The sequence below is a fragment of the Pteropus medius genome, unplaced genomic scaffold (assembly GCF_902729225.1).
Source record: "Pteropus medius unplaced genomic scaffold, Ma_sr-lr_union100, whole genome shotgun sequence".
Taxonomy (NCBI): domain Eukaryota; kingdom Metazoa; phylum Chordata; class Mammalia; order Chiroptera; family Pteropodidae; genus Pteropus; species Pteropus medius.
Window position 1 is genome coordinate 32,808,696 of NW_024347791.1, and position 23,919 is coordinate 32,832,614.

General features: G+C 36.8%; 1 protein-coding gene across 1 annotated transcript in view; it reads left to right on the forward strand.

Moving 5' to 3' along the window:
• The window catches only part of HTR2C (5-hydroxytryptamine receptor 2C), a 210,392-nt gene extending 195,726 nt beyond the window's left edge, over positions 1–14,666 (forward strand). Inside the window, exon 4 of the mRNA XM_039878274.1 lies at positions 13,600–14,666. Within this exon, the coding sequence (XP_039734208.1) occupies positions 13,600–14,420 (821 nt within the window). The 3' untranslated portion in view covers positions 14,421–14,666. The remainder of the gene's footprint in view (positions 1–13,599) is intronic.
• The last annotated feature ends 9,253 nt before the right edge of the window (positions 14,667–23,919 follow it).

The following is a 23,919-nucleotide window of genomic DNA, read 5'->3' on the forward strand; positions in this document are numbered from 1 at the left end:
CTTAGGTAGGAAAGAGGTGAGGGTCAAAGTTCTGAGTCTTTTGTTTCTTAATAACTAGCTTAAAATCAATACCCCAAAAGGCAAAAATTTGGTTCCCTTGAGTCATCATCTGTAACCTTTATTTTCTGTATCTTTAAACTCTTCCAATCTACTGGCTTTCATCTTTAATGTGTAAGCACGTTATTATACCTTAAATATAATCTTAGTAGTGTAGAGGAGGGAAATAATTTTCCCTCTATCTTTCTGAGTTCTTGGCTTAGACCTCCTGTAATAAAAGACAGGTTAACAGGAGAAATACAAACGGAAGTTTAATAACATGTATACCTTTGGTATACATGGCAAATACCCAGAAAAACTGAGTAACTCTCCCAGATGGTGCAAGCCACCACCTTAAATACCATCTTCAGCTAAAATCAAAGAAAGATGTTTGGAGTGGGGTAGTTATGAGAGGTTACTAGGAAAAGCCCAGTAAACAAAAGTAAAGTTTGTTATGCAGATTCAAGTGGGTGCCTTTTCTATTGATAAAATTCTCTTGTGATTTAGAATCACCTTTTCTTCCTGGTCCTGAGAGGGAAATGTTTACAAATGGAGATTGTTTTTATAAATGTGCATTTCTCTTATAAAAATGTAACTCAACTCTTTTCAGAGCTTCTCCTGTGTTTGACACTTCTCAAAATAATCAGCTCAAAATAATCTTTATGACAAAGAAACATATTTTGGGGTGGCATATTCTGATACCTTTCAGCAGTAATGTGGTCATATTTCAATGCTACCTCAAATTACACTTCCTCATGCTATCAGCCATATTTTAGTTGAATGCTAGGACCTCCCCATCCACCTGTCAAAAAATTCTTTTCCAAGTATATCTTACAAACCTTGGGCATTCCTCTCGTCAGCTTATGGACTGTCTGCTCATGCTTTCTTGTTTACAATCTTCCTCTTTTAGTTCAACTTCATTCAGTCATTTATGTCATTTACCACTACCTTTGCAATCACTATCTTTTATTCATATATGCCAATGTTCCTACTCTTACTAAAGCTAAAAACCCCTTGAAAGGTTCAAAGCTGACTCTGAACCTTACTGAATTCTTCAAAATTCTCACTGGAACAACACCATATTGATTTATTTGTCAAAGCATGCAAAATGTTTTTCTTCCCAACTCTCAGTCACACTTTATCCTCTGAGAACTGAGCAGTGCTGATTGTGTTGGTTTTGTCTTCTATGTTTTTCTCTGAAAATAGTTCCTTCATCTTTTGCTATCAGCTCCCATATTCAAGGGACTCACTTATTACTCCAACAGGTAAGAGACAATTCACATCAGCTGGACATTGTCTACTTCTCCTAGGTGTCCTTGAAAAAATTCTTCATGAAAATAGATACCTCTGAGATAGCCCTGCAGTTTAGTGATAATTCCCCTAGTCTATGTTTTCATTTTGATGTTGGCTGACCTGTTCCAGGAAATTCATTCTATAATCTCTCTGCCCTCTTCCATATCATCATTTATTATTCATCTTTTGGCCATGTTTTTCCTGTATTCACTACTCCACTATAATTGTTCTCTCTGTAATCACCAGTGACCTCATTTTCAAAGGCTTAGAAAATATTTCAAATTCTAGACCCCTCTGTGACATTTGATGCTGTCGAGGATGCCTTCTTCATAGCATTCCATCCCTTTGCCTGTTATGACATAATTTTTTGTTCATACTGAATTATTATTATGTCACTGATACCCATTTTACAAATGTTGCTACTAGTAATTTTAAAGTCTTACCAAAAAATGTTAAGAGAAGATATTCAGATCAGGTTCACAAACATACTGAAAATGTCAACCATGTAATGATTGCTGTCTGGCCAACAGTGATCATAAGACACTATCAGTTGTAAGACATATCACACTTTCGAAGATGTTACAATCTAAAAGAAATGTATATCTAAGACACAATGGCATATGGTTCAAAGAGAGCTGAGCTGTGTTGCTTGAATTCAAGAAATAATATGAATATAATTATACATTCTCTGAACTTGCCTTATTTGAAGTAAAATAACCTCACTAAGGCATTTTATAGTTTTTAAGAGGCTGGAAAGAGATAACATGTAAAGTATATAAAGCAGATAAAGTACCAGAGTCAGTAAGCACTCAATAAATGATAGTAATAATAGTAGTAGTAGTAGTAATAGTAGTAGTAGTAGTAGTAGTAGTAGTAGTAATCATAGTAGTCATAGTAACAGATAATATTGTCAATAAAATCTTGAATTATAAGTATGTTACTGAATTCAATATTTATAAAATGCTAAGAACCTATATATTTATTGAGGTCTTTTTTGTTCTGAGTTGAAGTAACCTTAGTAAATAACAGTCACTTTTCAGGATTTTTTTTATGAGATAATGAATGCAAAATATTTAACTCTTCATTCGTCAAAATAGTACCTGATATTTTCAGCAGAACATGAATTATGACTTATCTTTGTTGTTTCTAAAATTCTAAAGAAGATGATATAGATTTATTGAGGTTAATTCCAGAAAGATTAAGTGATTCTAGTTAATAATTCCTTCTTTCTATGTTTCTTTTGTCTGGATTGAACAACACAGTATATGGAAATATATAATAATTACAACATAATGATTCGGTGTGTGACAAATAGGAAGCACTCAAAAAAAGACATTATTATTATTGTTGTTATTTGTACCTGGTATTTTCTACGGTAGTTCATTTTCACTTTTTCTGCTTGGCTAATCAAAGGTTTTTAAAATATCAAAGATCTTTCCACTATACTTTTTAAATTTAACTTTTCTGAAGTTAACTTCACCAAATAATATATGCCTTTCGAAACTTTTATGAAAATGAATGAGATAATGCATGTAAAATATTTTGGTGCTATTATTGATTTTGTTTATATTTACTTGACATTATAATATCACCTGAATTTCTACTGGTTAACAAATTTAAAGTACTGAGAAAGACTTAATACATTTGCTGAACTTAACTATCCAGGGCTTCAATAACTTCATCTATTAACATAGAATAGCAGTTCTCAAACTCTTTGGTGTCAGGACTCCGGTATTCTCTTTAAAAAATTGAAGACCCCCCAAAATTTTTGTTTATATGGGTTATATCTATTGATTTTATTATATTAGAAATTAAAACTAAAAAATGTTTAAAATATTTGTGGATCCTTTATTTTAAATAATAAAGAGGGGAGAGGTAGATGAGGTAAGAGGGGTCAAATATGTGGTGACAGAAAGAAATCTAACATTGCAGTGAGCACACAATGCAATATATATATGACTTACTGTTGAATTGCACACTTGAAACTAATTGGATTTTGTTAATCAATGACAACATAATAAAAAAATATATATATTAAAAAATGAAAAATAAATAAATAATGAGCCCATTTAATGTTAACATAAATAACATATTTTTATGGAAGCTTACAATATTTTCCAAAAAATAATCAGAGAGAAAACAAGCATTGTTTTACAGTTCTGAAAATCTTTTTAAAATCTCTTTAATCTCTTTAGTTTTAGAAAGATCATTGGATTCTCATATATATATCTGTATTCAAACTGTTGTGATACGTTGTTTAGGTTGAAATTTATAAAGAAAATGCAGTATTATAGACAAATAGTTGGAAAAGGAAAACCTAACAAATTCTCTAAAAGAGTCTCAGAAATCACCCAGGGTCCTTGAACCACACTTTGAGAACTACTGACACATACTTTTAATATTTTAGAGTACTGAATAAGATAATTTTTGCAATATATAGTTACTAATGCTTCTTTAGTGATTGCTATTATTCATAATGTCCAGATGTTCTCAAAATAACTTGAATTTCTTCTTGTTTTGTTGACTGCATTCATGGTTTCTAAAAACGAAAACTAATATGGTATAAATTTGGTAAAGCTGTTAATCTACTTTATCAAATAATATCTGTATTACAGATTTTTTAATAAAATTGAGATAATACATTTTACATCAGTAATTTCAGCAATATGCATGGTTCAGTACCCTGGCACATAAGATAGACTCAATAAAAAAGCAGCTTTAGAATTACTCTTTACACAATGTACATAAAATTTTACAAATAGATTCCAGGGATAAAATTGGCCTCACATATCTAATAACACCTTCAGATCATCTGGAATCACTCTGCTACTCTCTCTTATTGTTCCTCGACAAGGCCTACTTTTAGGCCCAAGAGTCCCTTAGGAAAATGAACAAATCTTTTAACAGAAGCAAGCTAACGCCACTCCAGAGCTGGGCTCTGAGTAATGCTGACTTCCACTGATGTTATGGTCAGTGTGTGAGGCCTTCCCCAGGTGTCTCTAGGAATACCTAGAAGATTGTGCAGCATTTCCTGTAGGAAATCGAGTCTCCACTCCAGCACTCATTTCCTGAATATATGCATGTCTATCCCTGCAAGATTCTTCCAGAGAGAATGCAAGTTCCCCAGACCCTAGTCCCTCCATTGCTGGGAGGCAGTGCATGGGGAGGTTGGAAAGGGAGCAGTTACCCTACACCCTCCTCTGGTTTTGTTATAGGATACTGAGAAAATAAACAGTTTTCTACCAACATTTTGTCAGAAAATGGACTTCTTTACTACAATTATAACAAAGTGGTGAGTGTTTCCATTTAGGAGTTCAAATGTTTTGTTCTAGAAGTAATCACTTCCAAGGTTAGCAGTGACCACTAAATCTGGGAGATCTTTATAATTTGAAGTCTAATAGGGATTTAATCATTTGTTTCAGAAAGAATCTCCATTTTTTTTTTCAATTTTTAAAATATTATTGAATGTCTATCATGGAGACTTTCAAGGATTACAAAAGTAGATAGAATTATATAATAAGACCCATGTACTCATTATCCAGCTCCAAAATTTATCTATTTGTGGACTGTCTTGTTTCATCCATAGTTCCATCTACTTCTCCTTCTAATATTATTTTGAAATAAACTCTAGATATCATAATACTTCATAAATATTTCAGTATGTGTATGTAAAAATTTAAGAGCTATTTTTATACATAACTAGAATATCAACATCACTCTTAAAAATTAATAAATAATAATTATTTAATATAATCAAAAAACCATTGTTCAAAATTTCCAGCTATGTCATGAATATTTTTTAAAGTTTGTTTGCAACAAGAGCCCAAGGAGCTCAATATACCATGCTTGCTTGATAGGTCCTTTAAGTCTCTTTTAATCTATCTGTAGTTTCCCCCTCTAATTTTTTTGCTTGTGAATTATTTGTTTTAAAGAATACCTTCCTTCTTTTTTTAATCTCACATAAGCTTCTTTAACTCCAGAAAATTTCCTGCAGCCTAGCCCTTCACTAAAACATTTCATTAAGGATAAGCCAATACAGACGTCTTTCAGGCAAGCTTGATCTGCACTCTCTAGAGATTCCTTTACATTTATGACTTTTGGATCAAATGTTATAATAAGACCAGTTGACAGCATTCTTACCCTGTGTGGTTTTGTTGTACTCTGTATTCCCAAATGCCTGTTGAAATTTCTCAAAGCATTTCAGCAAAATTGGTAAAACTTACCTTCTGATACCTGCCACTCTTTGCATTCAAGGTTCAAAGTTCTCTTCACCAGGATCCTGCTCCAAATTACCTGAGGATAGTTTCTGTTTGGGTGTCTCCTAGTTTGCATAGCTTTTCTACTTTCTTGAGTGGCATGTCTCGGTTCAGAGTGGTAGGGATGGACCGATAGCCCGAGAATTCCTGTCACATGTATTGCTGCTTTTCATATGATCACTTGGTCTTTTTTTTCTAGAAAAAGACTACTCATTTTATAAATTCATTCTCAAGGTTTAAATATCACTTCCTTTTTTTAATTAAATTTATTGGGGTAACATTGGTTAATACAATTATATAATTTTTAGGTGTACATTATCATTTGACATATGTATATTCTATTGTGTGTTTACCACCCAAAGTCCAGTTTCCTTTGGCTACCATATGTTTGACCCCTTTAACCCAAATCACCATCCCTCAATCCCCCTTTATCTGACTCCCTTTACCTTGACTACCTTCACCCTCCTCCCTCACCCTACTACTAACCACTACTCCATAGTTCTCTGGTAACCACTAGTCCATAGACCACGACCATGAGTTTCTGTTTGTTTGCCCTGCTCATTTGTTGCTTTTAGATTTATATACCACATATAAGTGATATCATGTGATTTTCAACATTTTCTGTCTGGCTTATTTTGCTTAGCATGATTATCTCAAAGTCCATCCATATTGTCGCAAATGGCAGTATTTCATCTCTACTTATGGCTGAGTAATATTCCATTGTATATATGTACCACAGCTTCTTTAGCCAATCATCTGTCATAGGACACTTCGGTTGCTTCCATGTCCTGGCCACTGTGAATAATGTTGCTATGAACATCGATGTGCAAATATCTTTACGGATATGGGTTTTCAAGTCTGGGGTAAATACCCAGTAGAGAGATTGTTGTATCATATGGCACATCGATTCTTAGTTTTTTCAGGTAACTCCATACTGTTTTCCATAGTGGCTGTACCAATTTGCAGTCCCACCAGCAGTATATAAGGGTTCCTTTTTCTCCGCATCCTCTCCAACATTTGTTATTACTTGTCCTGTTGATTATAGCTATTCTAACAGGTGTGAGATTGTATCTCATTGTGGTTTTGATTTGCAATTCCCTAATAGCTAGCGATGTTGAGAATCTTTTCATGTATTTGTTGGTCTTTTGTATGTCCTCTAGGGAAAAGTGTCTGTTCAGGTCCACTGCCCATTTTTTGATTGGATTATTTGTTTTTGTTCTGTTTTGTTCTGTTTTGTTTTTGTTATTGAGTTGTATGAGTTCTTTGTATATTTTGGATATTAGGACCTTATTGGAGACATTGCTTGTAAATATATTTTCCCATTCGGATGGTTGTCTCTTTACCTTGTTGGCAATGTCCTTTACTGAGCATAAGATTTTAGTTGGATGTAGTCCCATTCATTTACTTAGCTTTTACTTCCCTTGCTCTTGAGGTCAAATTCATAAAATCTTCTTTAAGTCCAAGGTCCTTGAGTTTAGTTCTTATGTTTTCTTCTATGCATTTTATTGTTTCAGGTCTTATATTCAGGCCCTTAATCCATTTTGAGTTAATTTTGGTGTGTGGTGATAGACAACAGTCTAGTTTCATTCTTTTGCAGGTGGTTACCCGGTTTTCCCAGCACCACTTATTAAAGAGGCTTTCCTTTCTCCCTGTATGTTTTTGGCTTTATTGTCGAAAATTATTTGCCCATATAAATATTGGTTTACTTCTGGACTCTCGATTCTGTTCCACTGGTCTGTGTGTCTGTTTTGCTGCCAATACCATGCCGTTTTGAGTACTATCACTTTGTAGTATAATTTGAAGTCAGGCAGAGTGATGCCTCCAGCTTCGGTTTTTTTTTCAGGATGGCTTTGGCAAATCGGGGTCTTCTGTGCTTTCAGACAAATCTGATATATTTTTTCTATTTTTTAAAAAAATTCAGGTGAGATTTTGTTGAGGATTGCATTAAATCTGTATAATGCTTTAGATAATATGATCATTTTAACTAAGTTGAATCTTCCAATTCAAAAACACAGAATATTATTTCCATTTCTTTGTATCTTCTATTTAATTTAATAGAGTCTTGTAGTTTTCATTATATAGGTCCTTCACATGTTTCGTTAGATTTATTCCTAGGTATTTTACTCTTTTTGTTGCAATTACAAAAGGAATTATTTTTTCCACTTTTTTATCTGACACTACATTATTAGAGTATAGGAAAGCTATGCATTTTTGAACGTTGATTTTGTATGGAGAGACTTTATAGTATTTGCTTATTGTTTCTAGCAGTGTTCTTGTGGAATCTTTAGGGTTTTCTATATAGAGAATCATGTCATGCACAAATAATGCCAGTTTGACTTCTTCGTTTTTTATTTGGATGCTGTTTTATATCTTTCTATTATCTGATTGTACTCACTAGGAACTCCAATGATATACTGAATAACTGGTGATAGTGGAAATCCTTGCCTTGTTCCTGATCTTAGAGGAAAAGTTTTTAGTTTTTCACCATTAAGTATAATGTTGGCTGAGGTTTTGTCATATATGGCCTTTATTATGTTAAGATACTTTCCTTCTATATAGATTTTGTTAAGTGTTTTGATCATAAATGGATGCTGTACCTTATTGAAGGCTTTTTCTGCATCTATTGATATGACCATATGACTCTTTTTTAATTTGTTTATGTGGTGTATCACATTAATTGATTTGCATATTTTGAACCATCCCTGTGCTTCTGGGATGAAGCCCACTTGATCGTGGTGTATAATCTTTTCAATATGTTGCTATATTTGGTTCGCTAGTATCTGATTTAAGATTTCTGCATCTGTGTTCATGAGAGATATTGGTCTGTAGTTTCCTTTCTTTCTTTTATCTTTACCAGGTTTTGGTATCAGAATAATATTGGCTTCATAAAATGAGTTGGGAAATATTGCTTCCTCTTCCATTTTTTGAAAGAGATTGTGGAGAATAGGGATTAAATCTTTTTTGAATGTTTCGTAAAATTCACTGGTGAAGCCATCAGGTCCTGGACTTTTACTTTTTGGTAGGTTTTGGATGATTGTTTCAATTTCCAGATTGATGATCAGTCTATTTAGATATTCCAATTCTTTTTGATTTGGTCCAGGAAGGTTATATTTTTCTAAGCACTTGTCCACTTCTTCTAGGTTATTAAATTTGGTGTTATATACATTTTAATAGTATTCTTGAATGATCCTTTGAATTTCTGCAATATCTGTTGTAATCTCCCCTCTTTCATCCCTAATTTTGTTTATTTGTGTCTTTTCTCTTTTCTTTTTAGTGAGTCTAGCCAGTGGTTTGTCAATTTTATAAACTTCTCAAAGAACGAGCTCTTTATTGCTTTATTTTTTCTATCTTTTTTTTTCTCAATTTCATTTTTTTCTACTCTAATTTCGATTATTTCTTTCCTTCTGCTGATTTAGGCTTCATTTGTACTTCCTTTTCTAGTTTTTTAAGATGAAGCTTTAGATTGTTTATTTGGGCTTGTTCTTGTTTGTAGAGATAGACCTGTAATGATATGAACTTTCCTCTTATAACCGCTTTTGCTGTGTCCCAAAAGTTTAGATACATTGTACTATTATTATCATTCATTTGTATGTATCTCTTGATCTCTCTTTTTATTCTTCTCTGACCCAGTTATTCTTCAGTAGTATGTTGTTTAATCTCCATGTACTTGTGGTTCTTCCCACTTTCTTTTTACAGTAGATCTCTAGTTTCAAAGCATTATGATCAGAGAATATGATTGGTATGATTTCAAACCTCTTATATTTGTTGAGGCTATCTCTGTGTCCCAGTATGTGTTCAATCGTTGAGAACGTTCCATGTGTGCTAGACAAGAATGTATAAGCAGCTGTTTTAGGATGGAAGGCTCTGTAAATGTCAATCATGTCCTGTTGGTCTAATGTGTCACTTAAGGATTTTATTTCCTTATTGATTTTCTGTTTGGATCATCTGTCCATATCCGACAGTGGGGTATTTAGGTCTCCTACTATGATGGTGTTTTGGTCTGTTTCTCCCTTTAGTTCTGCTGGTAATTGCTTTACATATTTCGGGCCTCCCTGATTGGGAGCTTAGATATTAATAAATGTTATGTCTTCTTGGTTCATGATTCCCTTTATCATTATGAAGTGTCCCTCAGTATCTTTCTTTACTTTTTTTATATTAAAGACTATTTTATTTCTGATATTAGTACCACTATTCCTGCTTTTCTCTGAATGCCATTTGCTTGAAATATCATTATCCACCCTTTCTCTTTGAGTCTATATTTATCTTTGGAGCTGAGATGTGTCTCCTGGAGGCAGCATATGGTTGTTTGGTTTTTTTGTTGTTGTTGTTGTTGTTTTTTGAGCCAATCTGCAACTCTGTGCCTTTTTATTGGTGAGTTCAATCCATTTACATTTAGGATGATTATTTAAATATGAGGTCTTCTTATATCCATTTTATCTTTCGCTTTCTGATAGCTCAGTGTTTCCATTGCTCCTTTGTCCTTGTGTTTCTGATTTTATTTTTATTTTGTTTGGCTTTTGTTCATTTCACTTCTGGTTCTTCTTGTTTTATGTTATGTACTTCAGTTAATCTTTGGCGTGTGATTACCTTTACAAATATATAGAGGGTAGTTATGTATATATACTCGTCCATTCTGTTCTGTGCATGCCTTATCTCCATTCCCCTTTGTGGATCTGGATCTTTGAATCTTCCTCTTTTCAGTTATTGTTGTTTCAGTTTGTCTCCATGTCTGCTGAACATTCATTATGATCTTGTTATAACAATTCTCTTCTTATTATTTAAGCTTGTAATGCTCTGTTCTTAGTAAGGGTTGCACTCCTATGCTTCCATTTGCCTAATAGTCACTTTACTCCTAATTATGTTTGTTTTTTTTTTTTTTTTGGTCATTTTGTTTTAGTTGAACTGACCCCTTTTAGTATTTCCTGTAGTGCAGGCCTCATAGTGAATAATTCCCTTAATTTTTGTATGTCTGAAAAAGTCTTTATTTCTCCTTCATATCTAAAGGAGAGCTTTGCTGGATACATTATTCTAGGCTGGTAGTTCCTTTCACTTAATAGTTTAAATATTTGATTCCATTCCTTTCTGGCTTGTAAGGTTTGTGCTGAGAAGTCCAATGATAATCTAATGGGTCTTCCTTCATAAGTTACCGGTTTTTTTCCTCCCTGGCAACCCTGAGAATTCTGTCTTTGTCATTTATTTTTGATAATTTTAATACGATGTGTCTTGGTGAAGGCCTTTTTGGGTGGAGGTAATTGGGTGTTCTGTTGACTTCTTGAATTCCAAGCTCCAGCTCATTCCTTCAATTTGAGAAATTCTCATCAACTATTTGTCTGAAAATGCTTTCTAATCTCTGTTCCTTTTCTTCACGTTCAATAATACTCATTATTCTTATGTTTCCTCTCCTGATAGTATCAGCTAGTTCTTGAATTTCTCTTTCATTATTTTTCATTCTTCAATTTGTCTCTTCTTCCTTCTGATTTATTTCTAGATTTCCGTCTTTGATATTGCTGATCCTTTCCTTCAATTGGTCGACTCTATTTCTCAAGCTTGCTATTCCATTTTTCAACTCCTACAGTGTATTTTGTTTTTATCTCCAGGAGATCTATTCTATTCTTTTTGAGGATTTCAGTCTCCTTGCTCTGCTCATCTAGTTGTTTTTCAGTTTCTGAAATTGTTAATATGACTCGTTTTGGAACACACTGAGTTTTTTCAGAAGTATCATCCTGAAGTCTTTGTCATTTAAGTTGCATATTTCTATGTCTATAAGCTTATTTTCTGGAGATTTTTCTCTTTTTTCCGAGATGCCTTGTCACCTCGGTTATTCATTGTGTTTAATGGACTATTTTTCCACCTGTTCATTAATGGAAATGTATTTTGCTTTTTTTCCAGAAAGATTTATTATATCGTCTCTCTTTAGCCTGTTGCGAAGAAGGTGCTTTTCTTTTGGTTTCCAGTAGGTGGCGTCTGAGCCTCTTGGGTCCCTGATTTATATAAAGCTTTAAAAATTCCCTTTTATTTTCTGATAGATATTTAATCATGCTCGTTACTCTCAGTTTCAGTCCCTGTCAGTATTAGCAACAGTTTGGGTAGTGTTTGTTTGGGCTCCGTAGTGTTTGGTCTTGGAGGATATGGGGGGAGGGGCCCTCTGGGTTGTGGGTTGGGGGCTGTGGCTCATCCTCGGTTTTGCAACCGCGATGGGTAAAAATCAACTCTTGATTCTCTGCCAGCCGCTTCTCTGCTTTCTGCCCTGATGACTGGGCCCTACAGCCAGCTGGCCACGGGGAGTTCACCACCTTCCCAGGCAGGGCTGTACAGGGAACTTGCCGCAGGAATTTGCAGTTCCTTCTCTCACCCTCCTCCTGAGGGGAACTCTGGCAGCTTCAATAGGCAGCTTCTTTATTTCTCCCAGTCCACCACCTAACACCCGTGGTTCTGACCTATGGGAACTCTTATGAGTAGATTCCACACTCAGACATGCTGGTGTGCAGTTTGGGTGGTTTTTGTTGAGTTTTAGATGTTCAGCTTATTTTTGTTTCAAGGGGAGAGAACTGAGGATGTCTTTCACTCCGCCATGTTTCCAAAAATCCTAAATATCATTCTATTCTTCATGTCTTCCCTGTTGATTAAATACCAATCAACACCCTCAGCATGCTCTGGTAAAAAAAAAATATATATATATATTTTTACCTCTTCATCTTCCAGTCACTCTATACCTCATGCAATGTGTTTACGCAACTTGTATGGACTTTCAGTTTCAAATTTGTCACAGTTCCCTAAGTATTCTCTAAAGCCAGGAATGTTCTCTGAGAGTACATTTCTATCTCTTCCTATAGTGTAGATATCCATCAGCCCAGGATTCCTAATAATAATCTCCAATAAAATCTTAAAAAATGCAATCTAATTGTTCTTAGGCTTCAGCTTCCTGTGTATATTAGAGATAATAAATAAACATTAAAATTTGAATTTCACTCACAAGTAATACCTACTTATTGATGTACGACCTTTTCAAGATCTACCATAGTGATTTCTGAAAATTTCCATGTTTCTTACTTATGCTCAGGTACAAGTCACCTTCTGCTCCTACCTTGTTGATATTTTCTGCCTGTGAGCCTATTTATTAATGGAGGTGCTTACTTAGAGTACTACCTCTCAGTATTCTTTAAAAATGAGAGGACTGCATCTCTCCCAACTCTCCATTTCACTCTGTCTCTTGATCTTGAAAAGATGTTTATGCCCAAAGTCTCACAAAAACTCTTGCTGAAATAAAAAGAGTCCTTTCAGTTTCTACTTTAGAATATTTCTGCATAGTGGTCAGGTGGAGTCCCTGTAGCAAGCTCTTTGGAGGGCCATACTGTCCTCTCCATCTCCAGTTACTCCAGAGGAAACAGGCCCTGTTCCAATAGGTTCACACATAAATTTCTTCTTGTTAACCCCTTTCATCAGGAAATTGGGAGTGGAAACAGATGTTATCAGCTAAAAACTCATCTCAAACTCAGACCAGCCAAACCCAATATGCTATTATTCCTCTTATAGATGGTATACACATCATTTTTATTGCATTTGGAAAGTGGTGTGCTAAAAATGAACAACTGAACTTGTTAATGTCATTGAGTATAGATGTAAATTTATCCATTCAAGAAATATTTATTGAGTGCCTTCCATGGGTCAGGATATTTTGGTGAACTGGAAATAAAACAAGACACAATCCACTCTTACACAAACCATATCTATACTAGCTTATCTCAATAATGGTACTTCCATGCCTTCTACAGAAATTTGGAGAGGAGGCATTCCTAACTTGAAGAAAGCTGTCATTTTCTGATACCGTACAGCTACTCTATCATGTGACTATAAATTTATGCTGTGAATGGCTTTCAACAAATATGAACTCTAAATTGTCTTCATCAAAATGCAATTGAATATATGCCATTGCACAAATGCATATATTTCTGTTCAATCCTTCAGTGTGCTATAATAATGTTCTACCTTCTTTTCTTTTTCTTTTTTCATTCAGGCGTATCAGTTCCTATCCTAGTGATTGGACTGAGAGATGACGACAAAGTGTTTGTCAGTAACACCACCTGCGTGCTGAATGACCCAAATTTCGTTCTTATTGGGTCCTTCGTAGCTTTCTTCATACCGCTGACCATCATGGTGATTACGTACTGCCTGACGATCCACGTTCTTCGCAGACAAGCTCTGATGTTACTGCACGGCCACACCGAGGAACCACCCGGAATAAGCCTGGATTTCCTGAAGTGCTGCAAGAAAACCACCGATGAAAACTCTGTAAACCCTAACCAAGATTTGAACCCACGCGGAAGAAAGAAGAAAGAAAGACGTCCTCGGGGCACCATGCAAGCTATCAACAATGAACGGAAAGCATCGAAAGTCCTTGGCATTGTTTTCTTTGTGTTTCTGATCATGTGGTGCCCGTTTTTTATTACCAATATTCTGTCAGTTCTTTGTGGGAAAGCATGTAATCAAAAGCTCATGGAAAAACTTCTGAATGTGTTTGTTTGGATTGGCTATGTTTGTTCAGGAATTAATCCTCTGTTGTACACTCTTTTCAACAAAGTTTACCGAAGGGCTTTTTCCAACTACTTGCGTTGCAATTATAAGGCAGAAAAAAAGCCTCCTGTCAGGCATATGCCAAGAGTTGCTGCCACTGTGTTGTCTGGGAGGGAGCTCAATGTTAACATTTACCGGCACACCAATAAACCAGTGATAAAGAAAGCTATTGACAATGAGCACGAGATAGAGATGCAAGTTGAGAATTTGGAGCTACCAGTCAATCCCTCCAATATAGTTAGTGAAAGGATTAGTAATGTGTAAGAAAGAGCAGCAGAGTCTTTTCCTGCAGTAAAGCTACAAATGTAGGAAAATGATCTATTATTTTTCTGTTGGTCATAACTAATGTAAATATTGCAGTCTGGAAAAAAAGTGTTTTTTTATGTATATAGCTTTGCAACCCTATATTTTATGATCATTCATACAATAGTGAGATTTAGGGTTCTATATTTGCTGTTTATAATAGATGAGAATAACTTATTTTGATTCTTTGATGCATAAAGTACTGATTTTTCTCTTTCCTTTCCTCCCTCTTTCTCTTTCTCTCCGTCTTCTTTCTCTTTCTTTTGTGCATAAGGAAATGTTCATCTCAGGTGGCATTTGCAGGAGACCAGAATGATGCACAAGACAATGGTTATATTTCACCCACACCAAAATTAATAAATTCAGCAAAATCTTTTTCCAGGTTAACAGTAAATATAACACTTTAAATTCTTGCTGTGCTGTAATCATCTACACACATACACACAGTAAGATACTCTACCACATATACTCTATCACATCTATTAGTGAGTCAAAGGCAAAACAGCTTTGTTGTCACATATGGGGCAAAATTTGACATTGTCAGAATGTTGCATTGGTATTTTACTGCAATGTCTGTTCCAAAACATAGTGATATTTTAACATAGCAGCTGGTTAACCAGGACTACAGAAGTGGAAGGATGATACGAGATATATCCACCAATAGCTTTTCACTTCTTGAAGACAATGTTCAAATTCTAATTATAATTACAAGCAAATTGAAATTAGTGTTTTCATTCTGGTCCTTAGTAGATACCTAATTCCGTAATTAAACTGAGAAAGAGAGCTCAGATTTATTTCCCAATCCAGGATTCAACATTTATTGGGTATTGATCTCAGGATCCTGGAAATTTGTATGCTACACACAAAGTGAAATTACCATTTTTGAACCTTATTAAAACAATTTCTTAATTATGGTACCTCTATCTATAGGACCTAATTTAGTAGTCCATTTTTGAGTAAAATTTGCATTGGAAGCATAGATGATCAAAATCTTGGGAGCATTACTTGATTAAGGACTACAGAATTAAGCCCTTAGAATGTGAAAAAAAAAAACTAAAAAGAAGTTGTTACTGAATTATAGAAATAACAGAAATATAGAGTTTCCATTTGGATGTTAAACAAAATTTATCTCATTTTTAGATCCTTCCAAACTCTCTAGTGCAGGAAAAGGCTGCAGCTAATTTGTAAAAGTGGTAAGCTCTTCACTGTACTGCAATTATGTACCAGAAGTTTAAATCTTTGTTAAAATATAGTGTCATGTTACAATAAATGTTACCATTGTTTCATTTATGAGCCTACTGCTCTCTAAGAATTCAGTACCATTTACTAGTTTGTTAACTATGAAAAGTTTTCAAGTATTACTAAAATCAGACCATTAAATCTATGCCGAATATACAAGTGTTTTCAGTAACTGTATTTCCATGTGTGTCTATTTCACACAGCTATAGATCAATTTCTGAAGAATTCATAATGCTATTTCTTATGCCTGACAGTTACTTACACACCTTAGAGGGTGCTTCTCAGTATCCTGAAATTGGTGAAGGCAGAATCTGGATTTCTAAAACCCTGATCTGTGTCCTCAGCACACAGCATAGATAAATCCAAACAGTCTGCCATAGGGGCAGTGGGAGAGCTGCTGTATTTGAGGAAACTCATACAGTCTCTACTTGATTTGCAACACTGCCAAATCTCAGTCAGTCGCTTGAGCACGCTCAATTATAACATGAAAATAATGTCTACCTGCCTGTTAGCTCTGTTGAACTGCATGTTAAAACAATTAGATGAAATTGAATGGGATGGTCTAATTCTTATTGAAACGAAAATGTCTGAAGAAATACAGCATGCATTGAGCATGGACATACAGATGGTGTCCTGCATGTATGCCATGTATGTTGCATGAATCTATCGATTTGTATTAATGTAAGGCAGAGTAGGCGATATCAAAAGGACTGAAAATCCTTCAGCAGTCCTTAAAAAGACAACACATTCAGATCTGAAATATTGTATTAGAAAAAATTGGAAACATCTGATTTCTTAACTATCAGGGCAAGCTCATAGCACATGTTTTACAAAGAAACAAAACATAAGCCACAATTTTCAAAAGCACTAGCAATAAGTTGAATGATAATAGCTTATAGCACATTTGTTAATAATTCTTATGTCATCAAGCAGTAGTACTTAATAGTACCCAACAGAGTAATTATTCTCAAATTGTGTGCTATTCATAAGTTCTGTGAGTTTGGTATGAAACAAATATACTCATTTGGATATAAATCTTACAGTTAAATGTTAAATCTACAATTTTTTATAAATGTTTTAAAAAGTCTATGTGGTAAATATAAACATGGTGAGTTTACTGTCAAACAAATTATTTTGATGTGCTATTACATATGCATATCTGTTTAAGACACATGCAACAGACTGTCTTATATGATTTCCTATAAATTTTCTCCTTCATTATATGGTACTTTCGTGGCAAAGAGTTGTCTTATTCCTGATTCCTGTATGTTATCCACTTCAAGTTTTTGTGATACTTCCTATTAATTTATTAAATTTATTAAATGTTGGCTATTATAGCATATGCCATTTTCCCCCCTGCATCTTTTGAGGGGAAAATATAGCACTTTGCTTCATTTTCTTTGAAAATGAATTTTTATTCTGTAAAATAAATTCACAAACACGACCAGAAAATATCACTCTTCTAATTAATTCTGCATGTACTCAAATACTACAACGCCAGAGGAAAGACAATTAAGAGGTGTAAACATCAAAAATAATATTAAAATGCTATTATTGATTACTCATGAGCAGAATAACTCTACTCTCAAATTATCTTATCTTCCTTAACCTGAGTAGGGACTTGGATGGCTCACATACTTTCCTTGCTATAGGTATCATTAGTACCTTATTCCCACCAGACTCTATAAACTCCCCAAGAACAGAAAGGACCATGTCTACCTTGTTGATAGTTTTACCTCCGATAGATAGTGGCCACTTCACATTCAGGAGGTATGTATTGAGCATCAATAATTATGGGCCTCGTATTACACTTTCCTGTTTCCAAAATGAGCCTTACTAATACTCTCTTACTACTCGCTATTCACTTATGCAGTGTGGTATGATCACCTTAACTTACTCTATCCTAAGTGGCTTTCAATATCTTTGCAATCATCAGGGCATCATACTAAGTTGCTCTGTTCCTCTAAACCTGGAGCCAGGTATGACAAAATACATTGGCCTTTTCTTTCAACGTTTATACCTTCTTGATGCTGGATGAGCCTAAGTGATACTGGCATGAATTCGGTACCCTGAGATAAAAGCAAGAATACTTCACTTCTTTGCAACTGTGCCTAGGTTGATTCCAAAGAGGGAGTCAAGAGATAAAGGTTGATTGGGATTTCCAGGAGGGGGTCAAGATGGCAGATTAGGCATAAACAGGGTTTGCATCCTCTCAGGTAAGCATTAAAATTACAAACAAAAAAAAATAATAATCAACATGGAGAATCACCTGAAGTCCACAGATCATAACTCATACATTTGATAATATAAAGAAGGAGCCACATTGAAGCCAGTAGGAGGGACAAAGTCGCAATTTGAGCTGGACCCTCACACATGTGTGGTGGTGGAGCACTGGAGGGAGAGTGAGGCTGTAGAGGCCCTCCTGAAGGAGAAGGGGATCCTAGCTCCATAAGGGAACTCACCAGCCCAATTTTTTGGGGAACTCCTCCTCACCAGAGGAGTTCCCAAAAAAATTGACTGTAAAAATCAGACAGGATTCTAGCTGTCTAGGTGAGGCAGAAAGAGACTGAAATCCCACACACCCCATTAAAGGGCCCACACATAGCCTCTCTAGCTTGCACTCACGAGGGCACTGATGGTGGACTGGAGGCTCAGGCAAGATTCATATGAGGAAAGACTGCATTACCTGGTGCCGGAACAAGGGATGCACAGGAAGTCCATTGTGCCTTAGTCAAGGCCCCCCTACAGGGCAGTCTACAAATCGACAGTGCCAGCTGGCCTGTGCAGATCCCTCCCCCAACACAGCCAATTCTGAAGCTACACTGGCCTGAGGAGATCAAACCCACCCCACCCAACCTGCATATTGCCTGGGGAAGCTTGTTGTTGGCTGCTGACAATTCCCTGACCCTCTCCAGAACCAAACTTTCCTCACAGGCAGCAGACCTCAACCAGCACTGTTAGTGCATTTTGGGGACATTTTCATGCTGCCAACATGAGCCTGGGCAGATTGCGGGGAGTTATGGGCCAGTTCCAGACAGCAACTGGTCTTACTGTGATCTGTGACTTTTGTGGGAACACATGGGCAGACAAAGGAGTTGAAACAAGACTGAAGCTGTATTGGGATGATTTCCCTAAGATTCCTGTTCACCCAACCCACAAATTGTCCACTAAAGCCTTTTGACAGGCAGCGCCCTCTGCCCTGCCCCTTTTCCAGGGTTGTGCATTTTTCTCAGTCAATAGACCTTGGCTAGTGCAGTGAGCACATTTCAGGGAAATCGGCTGCAGATAAACCCCTGCTGCCTCCACAAGCTGCAATATCTCTTGGAGGGGATCACAAGGGCCTATAAGACCGCCCCACACAGCAGCTGATCTCACTGTGATCTGTGACTACAGCAGGAAAGTGCAGGCACAGAAATTGCAGCAAAACTGAAGCTGTACTGGCCTGATGGCCTTTGGCTCCCTGAGATCTCGCTTCACCCAAGCCAAAAAGTGCTTGCAGCATGGTGACAGGCAGTTGCCACTGCCCTACTCCAGTCCATGGCTGCGTATTCTGTGTAAGTAACAGATGTCAGATATCACGGTAAGCAAATTTCAGGGGAAACAGTAAAGAGCAGATCACTCCTGCTAGCATGAGATACAATACAGCTTGGGCAAATCACAGGGGTTAGTGGGCCCACCCCAAATGGCAGTAGGCCTCGCAGTGATATGTGACTTTTGTGAGAGCCCAAAGTCACATTGTTGGCAGCAAAGCTGGTGCCATATAGGCTTGACAGCTTTGTGTCTCGTTGAGACACCACCCCACCTAACCCACAAATTACCAGTGGCAAGGCTGTTCCCAGGCAACCTAGGCACTCCCTGTGCTTTCCTTTGGAAATGAATTCAAACCAAATAACAGCGCTCAATGTAGGTGTCACATGCAAAAACCATGCATCTGGGAGAAGCTCTCGATGGTAGACCACAAACCCATGACCAGGAGCTTCAGTAATTCTTGAACAGATCTCGGGTGTTTGCAGGTCAGAAGTGGCCTTGCTGCAAACTGAGACATGTTTAGGGAGACACAGAGACAGCACTGGCATTTAAATTGACCCAGGTGACTCCTTAGGTCTCCTCGCTCAGAGGCTCTTCCAGTTGCAAAGTCTCACGGGCAACTGACAGGCACTCTAAGACCTTGAGTAGCACTGCTCCTTCTGCTAAACTGCCCTAGGCCCAGAACTGGAGGTAACCGAACTGTGTCCTACAGCGTTGTCTTCCCCGCATACATATATATCTACCATAGGCAGCAACCATCTGCAGATCACTTGGTAGCTCTTAACAGGTAGCCCTGAGCAATCAAAGGCCATCACTGACATTGGCCAACTGGGGAGCCCCTTCAAAGGGGCCACAGAACCAATATGTCCAGAGGGTGGCACTAGACCACAACAGAGCAATTCCTGACGTGCCCCATAAGTGGTACACACAAAGAGTGGTCTCAAAAAGTGCACAACCCTGCTTGGACAAATCCTACTCAGTGTGGTCAGCCCCCATACAGCAACTCATACCTTTCGGGCAGGGCCAGTTCCCACAATTAGTCAGTCCAAGAGTTAATCCCATCCACTGAGCTACTAACACCAATAAAGCCTTAGCCCAACAGAGTATCACACATAACCTGCACAAAGATCACGTCCAGAGTCCATGGCACAAGTGATTATGGAGAGTGTGCCTGGGCCACACAAGACCCCTTCCACACAAAGCTATCTGACCAAAGCTGAGAGAGGAAACAAATCATACTACAGAAATGAACACAGAGAGGCTAATAAAATGAGAAAACAAAGAAACATGCCACAAATGAAACAACAGGAGAAAACTCCAGAAAATAAGCTAAATGAAATGGAGGCAAGCAACCTATCAGAGACAGGGTTTAAAATATTGGTTAAGGATACTCAATGAACTTAGAGAGAGAATGTATGAGGTCAATGAGAACCTCAACAGAGAGATAATAATCATAAAAAAGTACATAGAACCCATAAAAATGAACCAGACAGAAATGAAGAATACAATAACTGAAATGAAGAATACACTAGAAGGATTCAAAAGTAGATTGGACAAAGAATAAAACTTAATCACTGAACTAGAAACAAGGTAGCAGAAAACACCCAATTGGAACAGCAAAAATAAAAAAAATATTTTTTTTTTAAATGAGGATAGTTTAAGAGACCTCTGGGACAACATGAAGCATAACAATATGTGCGTCATATGAGTAACAGAAGGAGAAGACAGAGAGCAAGAGATTGAGAATCTATTTGAAGAAATAATGACAGAAAACTTTCCTAACCTGGCAAAGGAATTAGACATACAAGTTCAGGAAGCACAAAGAGTCCCAAACAAGAGGAATTCAAACAGACCCTTACCAAGATACATCATAATTAAAATGCCAATGGTCAAAGACAAAGAAAGAATCTTAAAAGCAGCAAGAGAAAAGCAGCTAGTTACTTACAAGGGCACCCCCATAAGAAAATTTTGCAAGCCAGAAAGGACTGGCAAGAAATATTTAAAGCTATGAAAAAAAGAAAAAAAAGAAAAAAAAGAATCTACAACCATGAACACTCTACTCATCAAGGCTTTCAATTAAAATGGAAGGTGAGATATAGAGCTTCTAGGACAGCAAAAAGCTTAATGAATTCATCACCAAGAAGCCAATATTAAAAGAAATGTTAAAAGGATTTCTGTAAAAAAAAAAAGAAGGGATAAAAAATACAAATAATAAAATGGCAATAACTATGTACCTATTAATAATCGCTTTAAATGTAAATAAACTAAATGCTCCAATCAAAAGACATATGGTAGCTGAATGGAAAAGAAAACAAGATCCATGTATATGCTAGCTGCAAAAGACCTACTTCAGATCAAGTGACACCCACAGACTGAAAGCTGAGATAGTAATACTTATATTAGTCAAAAGATAATCTAAAACAAAGGCTATAATAAAAGACAAAGAAGGACATTACATAATGATAAAGGAATCAATACATCAAAAGGACATAACCCTATTAAACATAAATGCACCCAATGCAGATAGCTGACTCCTGTGTTGTGCTTGGAGGTACCTTGAGAAGCCAAGCCATGAACCAAGGCCAGTGGCCACTATTGACAGGCATGGGACTGTTCATCAAGAGGTGTGGGACACATTGAGGCCAGATGCTGTTTCTTTGGGTTTTGTGAGCCTTTGAGATATTTTAGAAAAGTCTGCAGCAATGGCCAAGACAGGCCATTTATATGGAGTAAACCAGTGAAGACTGCTTGTCTGGGCCTGCAAGCTGGGAGAGGCGGAGTCTTAAGAAATCACCTGCGCAGAGCAACCTACGTTATTCAGGTTGATGAAGACTTAGATATGATGGCCACTTGAAGAGGGGAGGTCTCAACCAAGGAACAGTGGATACTGCCAGTACTTCTGTCTGGGAGAAAGCTGCCCTCCAGCCCTCGCCCTGAAGCCCAATAGCTCAGTATCTCCTCGTATGTCCCTAGCACTCCATGAGCAGTTGCCCCAGTGCTGGAGCTCAGACTGAGTGAGTCCATCAGTGAGCAAGTCCTGGTGCAGGCACTTTAAGAGGAAGGTCTGCAAGTCACGCAACCCTCTATCTCACTCAGCCACAATCTCTCCTGTTTTTTCACAGCCAAGGGTCATGAGAACTTCTCTTCCTGGTACTGGAACCCTGGACTGGGGAGCTCTGTGTGGCACTGGAAGCCCATGCTCCTCAAGGTGGGAGACGAATTTGCAGCTAAGATAAACCTGCAGATTCACGACAACCACACGCGGTTGTGGGACCAGGTCGTTTCAAGTTTCCACCTCTTCTGTACGTCCCAAGGTGTAGAACTTCTGTTCAGCCAGACCTCAGGAGATTGCCAATGATGGGTGCTCTATAGTTTTGTTATAGTCTTGATGTGTTTGTGAGAGGAGCAGTGCACAGTATCTACCTTCTACATTATTTTCTGCTTATTTTTATTTTAATCTTTCTAGTGTTTTTTATAATTTGTTAAGTTAATTGGGGTAACATGGGTTAATACAATATATAATTTTCAGGTGTACATTATAATTTGACATCTGTGTATTCTATTGTGTGTTTACCACCCAAAGTCCAGTTTCCTTCAGCTACCATATATTTGATCCCTTTTACCCACTTCACCCTCCCCCTAACCCCTTATATTTTACCTCTTTTAACCGTCTACCTACACCTTCCTCACTGACCTACTACCCTCTGGTAACCTATAGGTTACCAGTCTATAGGCTATGTCCATGAGTCTCTGTTTGTTTGTCCTGTTCATTTGTTGCTTTTAGGTTTATATCCCACATATAAATCTAAAAGCAACAAATATATCATGTGATTTTCGACTTTTTCAGTCTGGCTTATTTCGCTTAGCATGATTAGCTCGAGTTCCATCCATGTTGTCACAAATGGCAGTATTTCATCTCTTCTTATAGCTGAGTAATATTTCATTGTATATATGTACCACAGCTTCTTAGCCAGTCAACTGTTGTAGGACACTTCAGTTGCTTCTATGTCCTGGCCACCGTGAATGATGATGTTATAAACATCAGTGTGCAAATATCTTTTCAGATATGAGTTTTCAAGTCTTTGGGGTAAATACCCAGTAGAGGGATTGCTGTGTCATATGGTAGATCAATTCATAGTTTTTGGAGGAACCTCCATACTGTTCTCCATGTTAGCTGTACCAATTCGCAATCCCACCAGCAGCGTATGAGGGTTCCTTTTTCTTCGCATCCTCTCCAAACTTTATTATTACTTGTCCTGTTAATTATAGCCATTCTAACAGGTGTGAGATGGTATCTCATTGTGGTTTCGATTTGCATTTCCCTAATGGCTAGCAATATAGAGCATCTTTTTATACAGATGTTGGCCATTTGTATGTCCTTTAGGGAAAAGTGTCCGTTAAAGTCTTCTGACCATTTTTTAAGTGGATCACTTGTTTTGTTGTTGTTGTTATTAAGTTGTATGAATTATTTGTGTATTTTGGATATTAGGCTCTTATCAGAGCTGTTGCTTGCAAATATATTTTCCTGTTTGAATTGTTGTCTCTTTACCTTGATGACAGTTTCTTTCACTGTGCTGAAGATTTTTTAGTTTGATGTTGTCCTATTCATTTATTTTCGGTTTACTTCCCTTGCTATTGAGGTCAAATTCGTAAAATCCTCTTTAGGTCCAAGGTCCTTGAGTTTAGTTCCTTT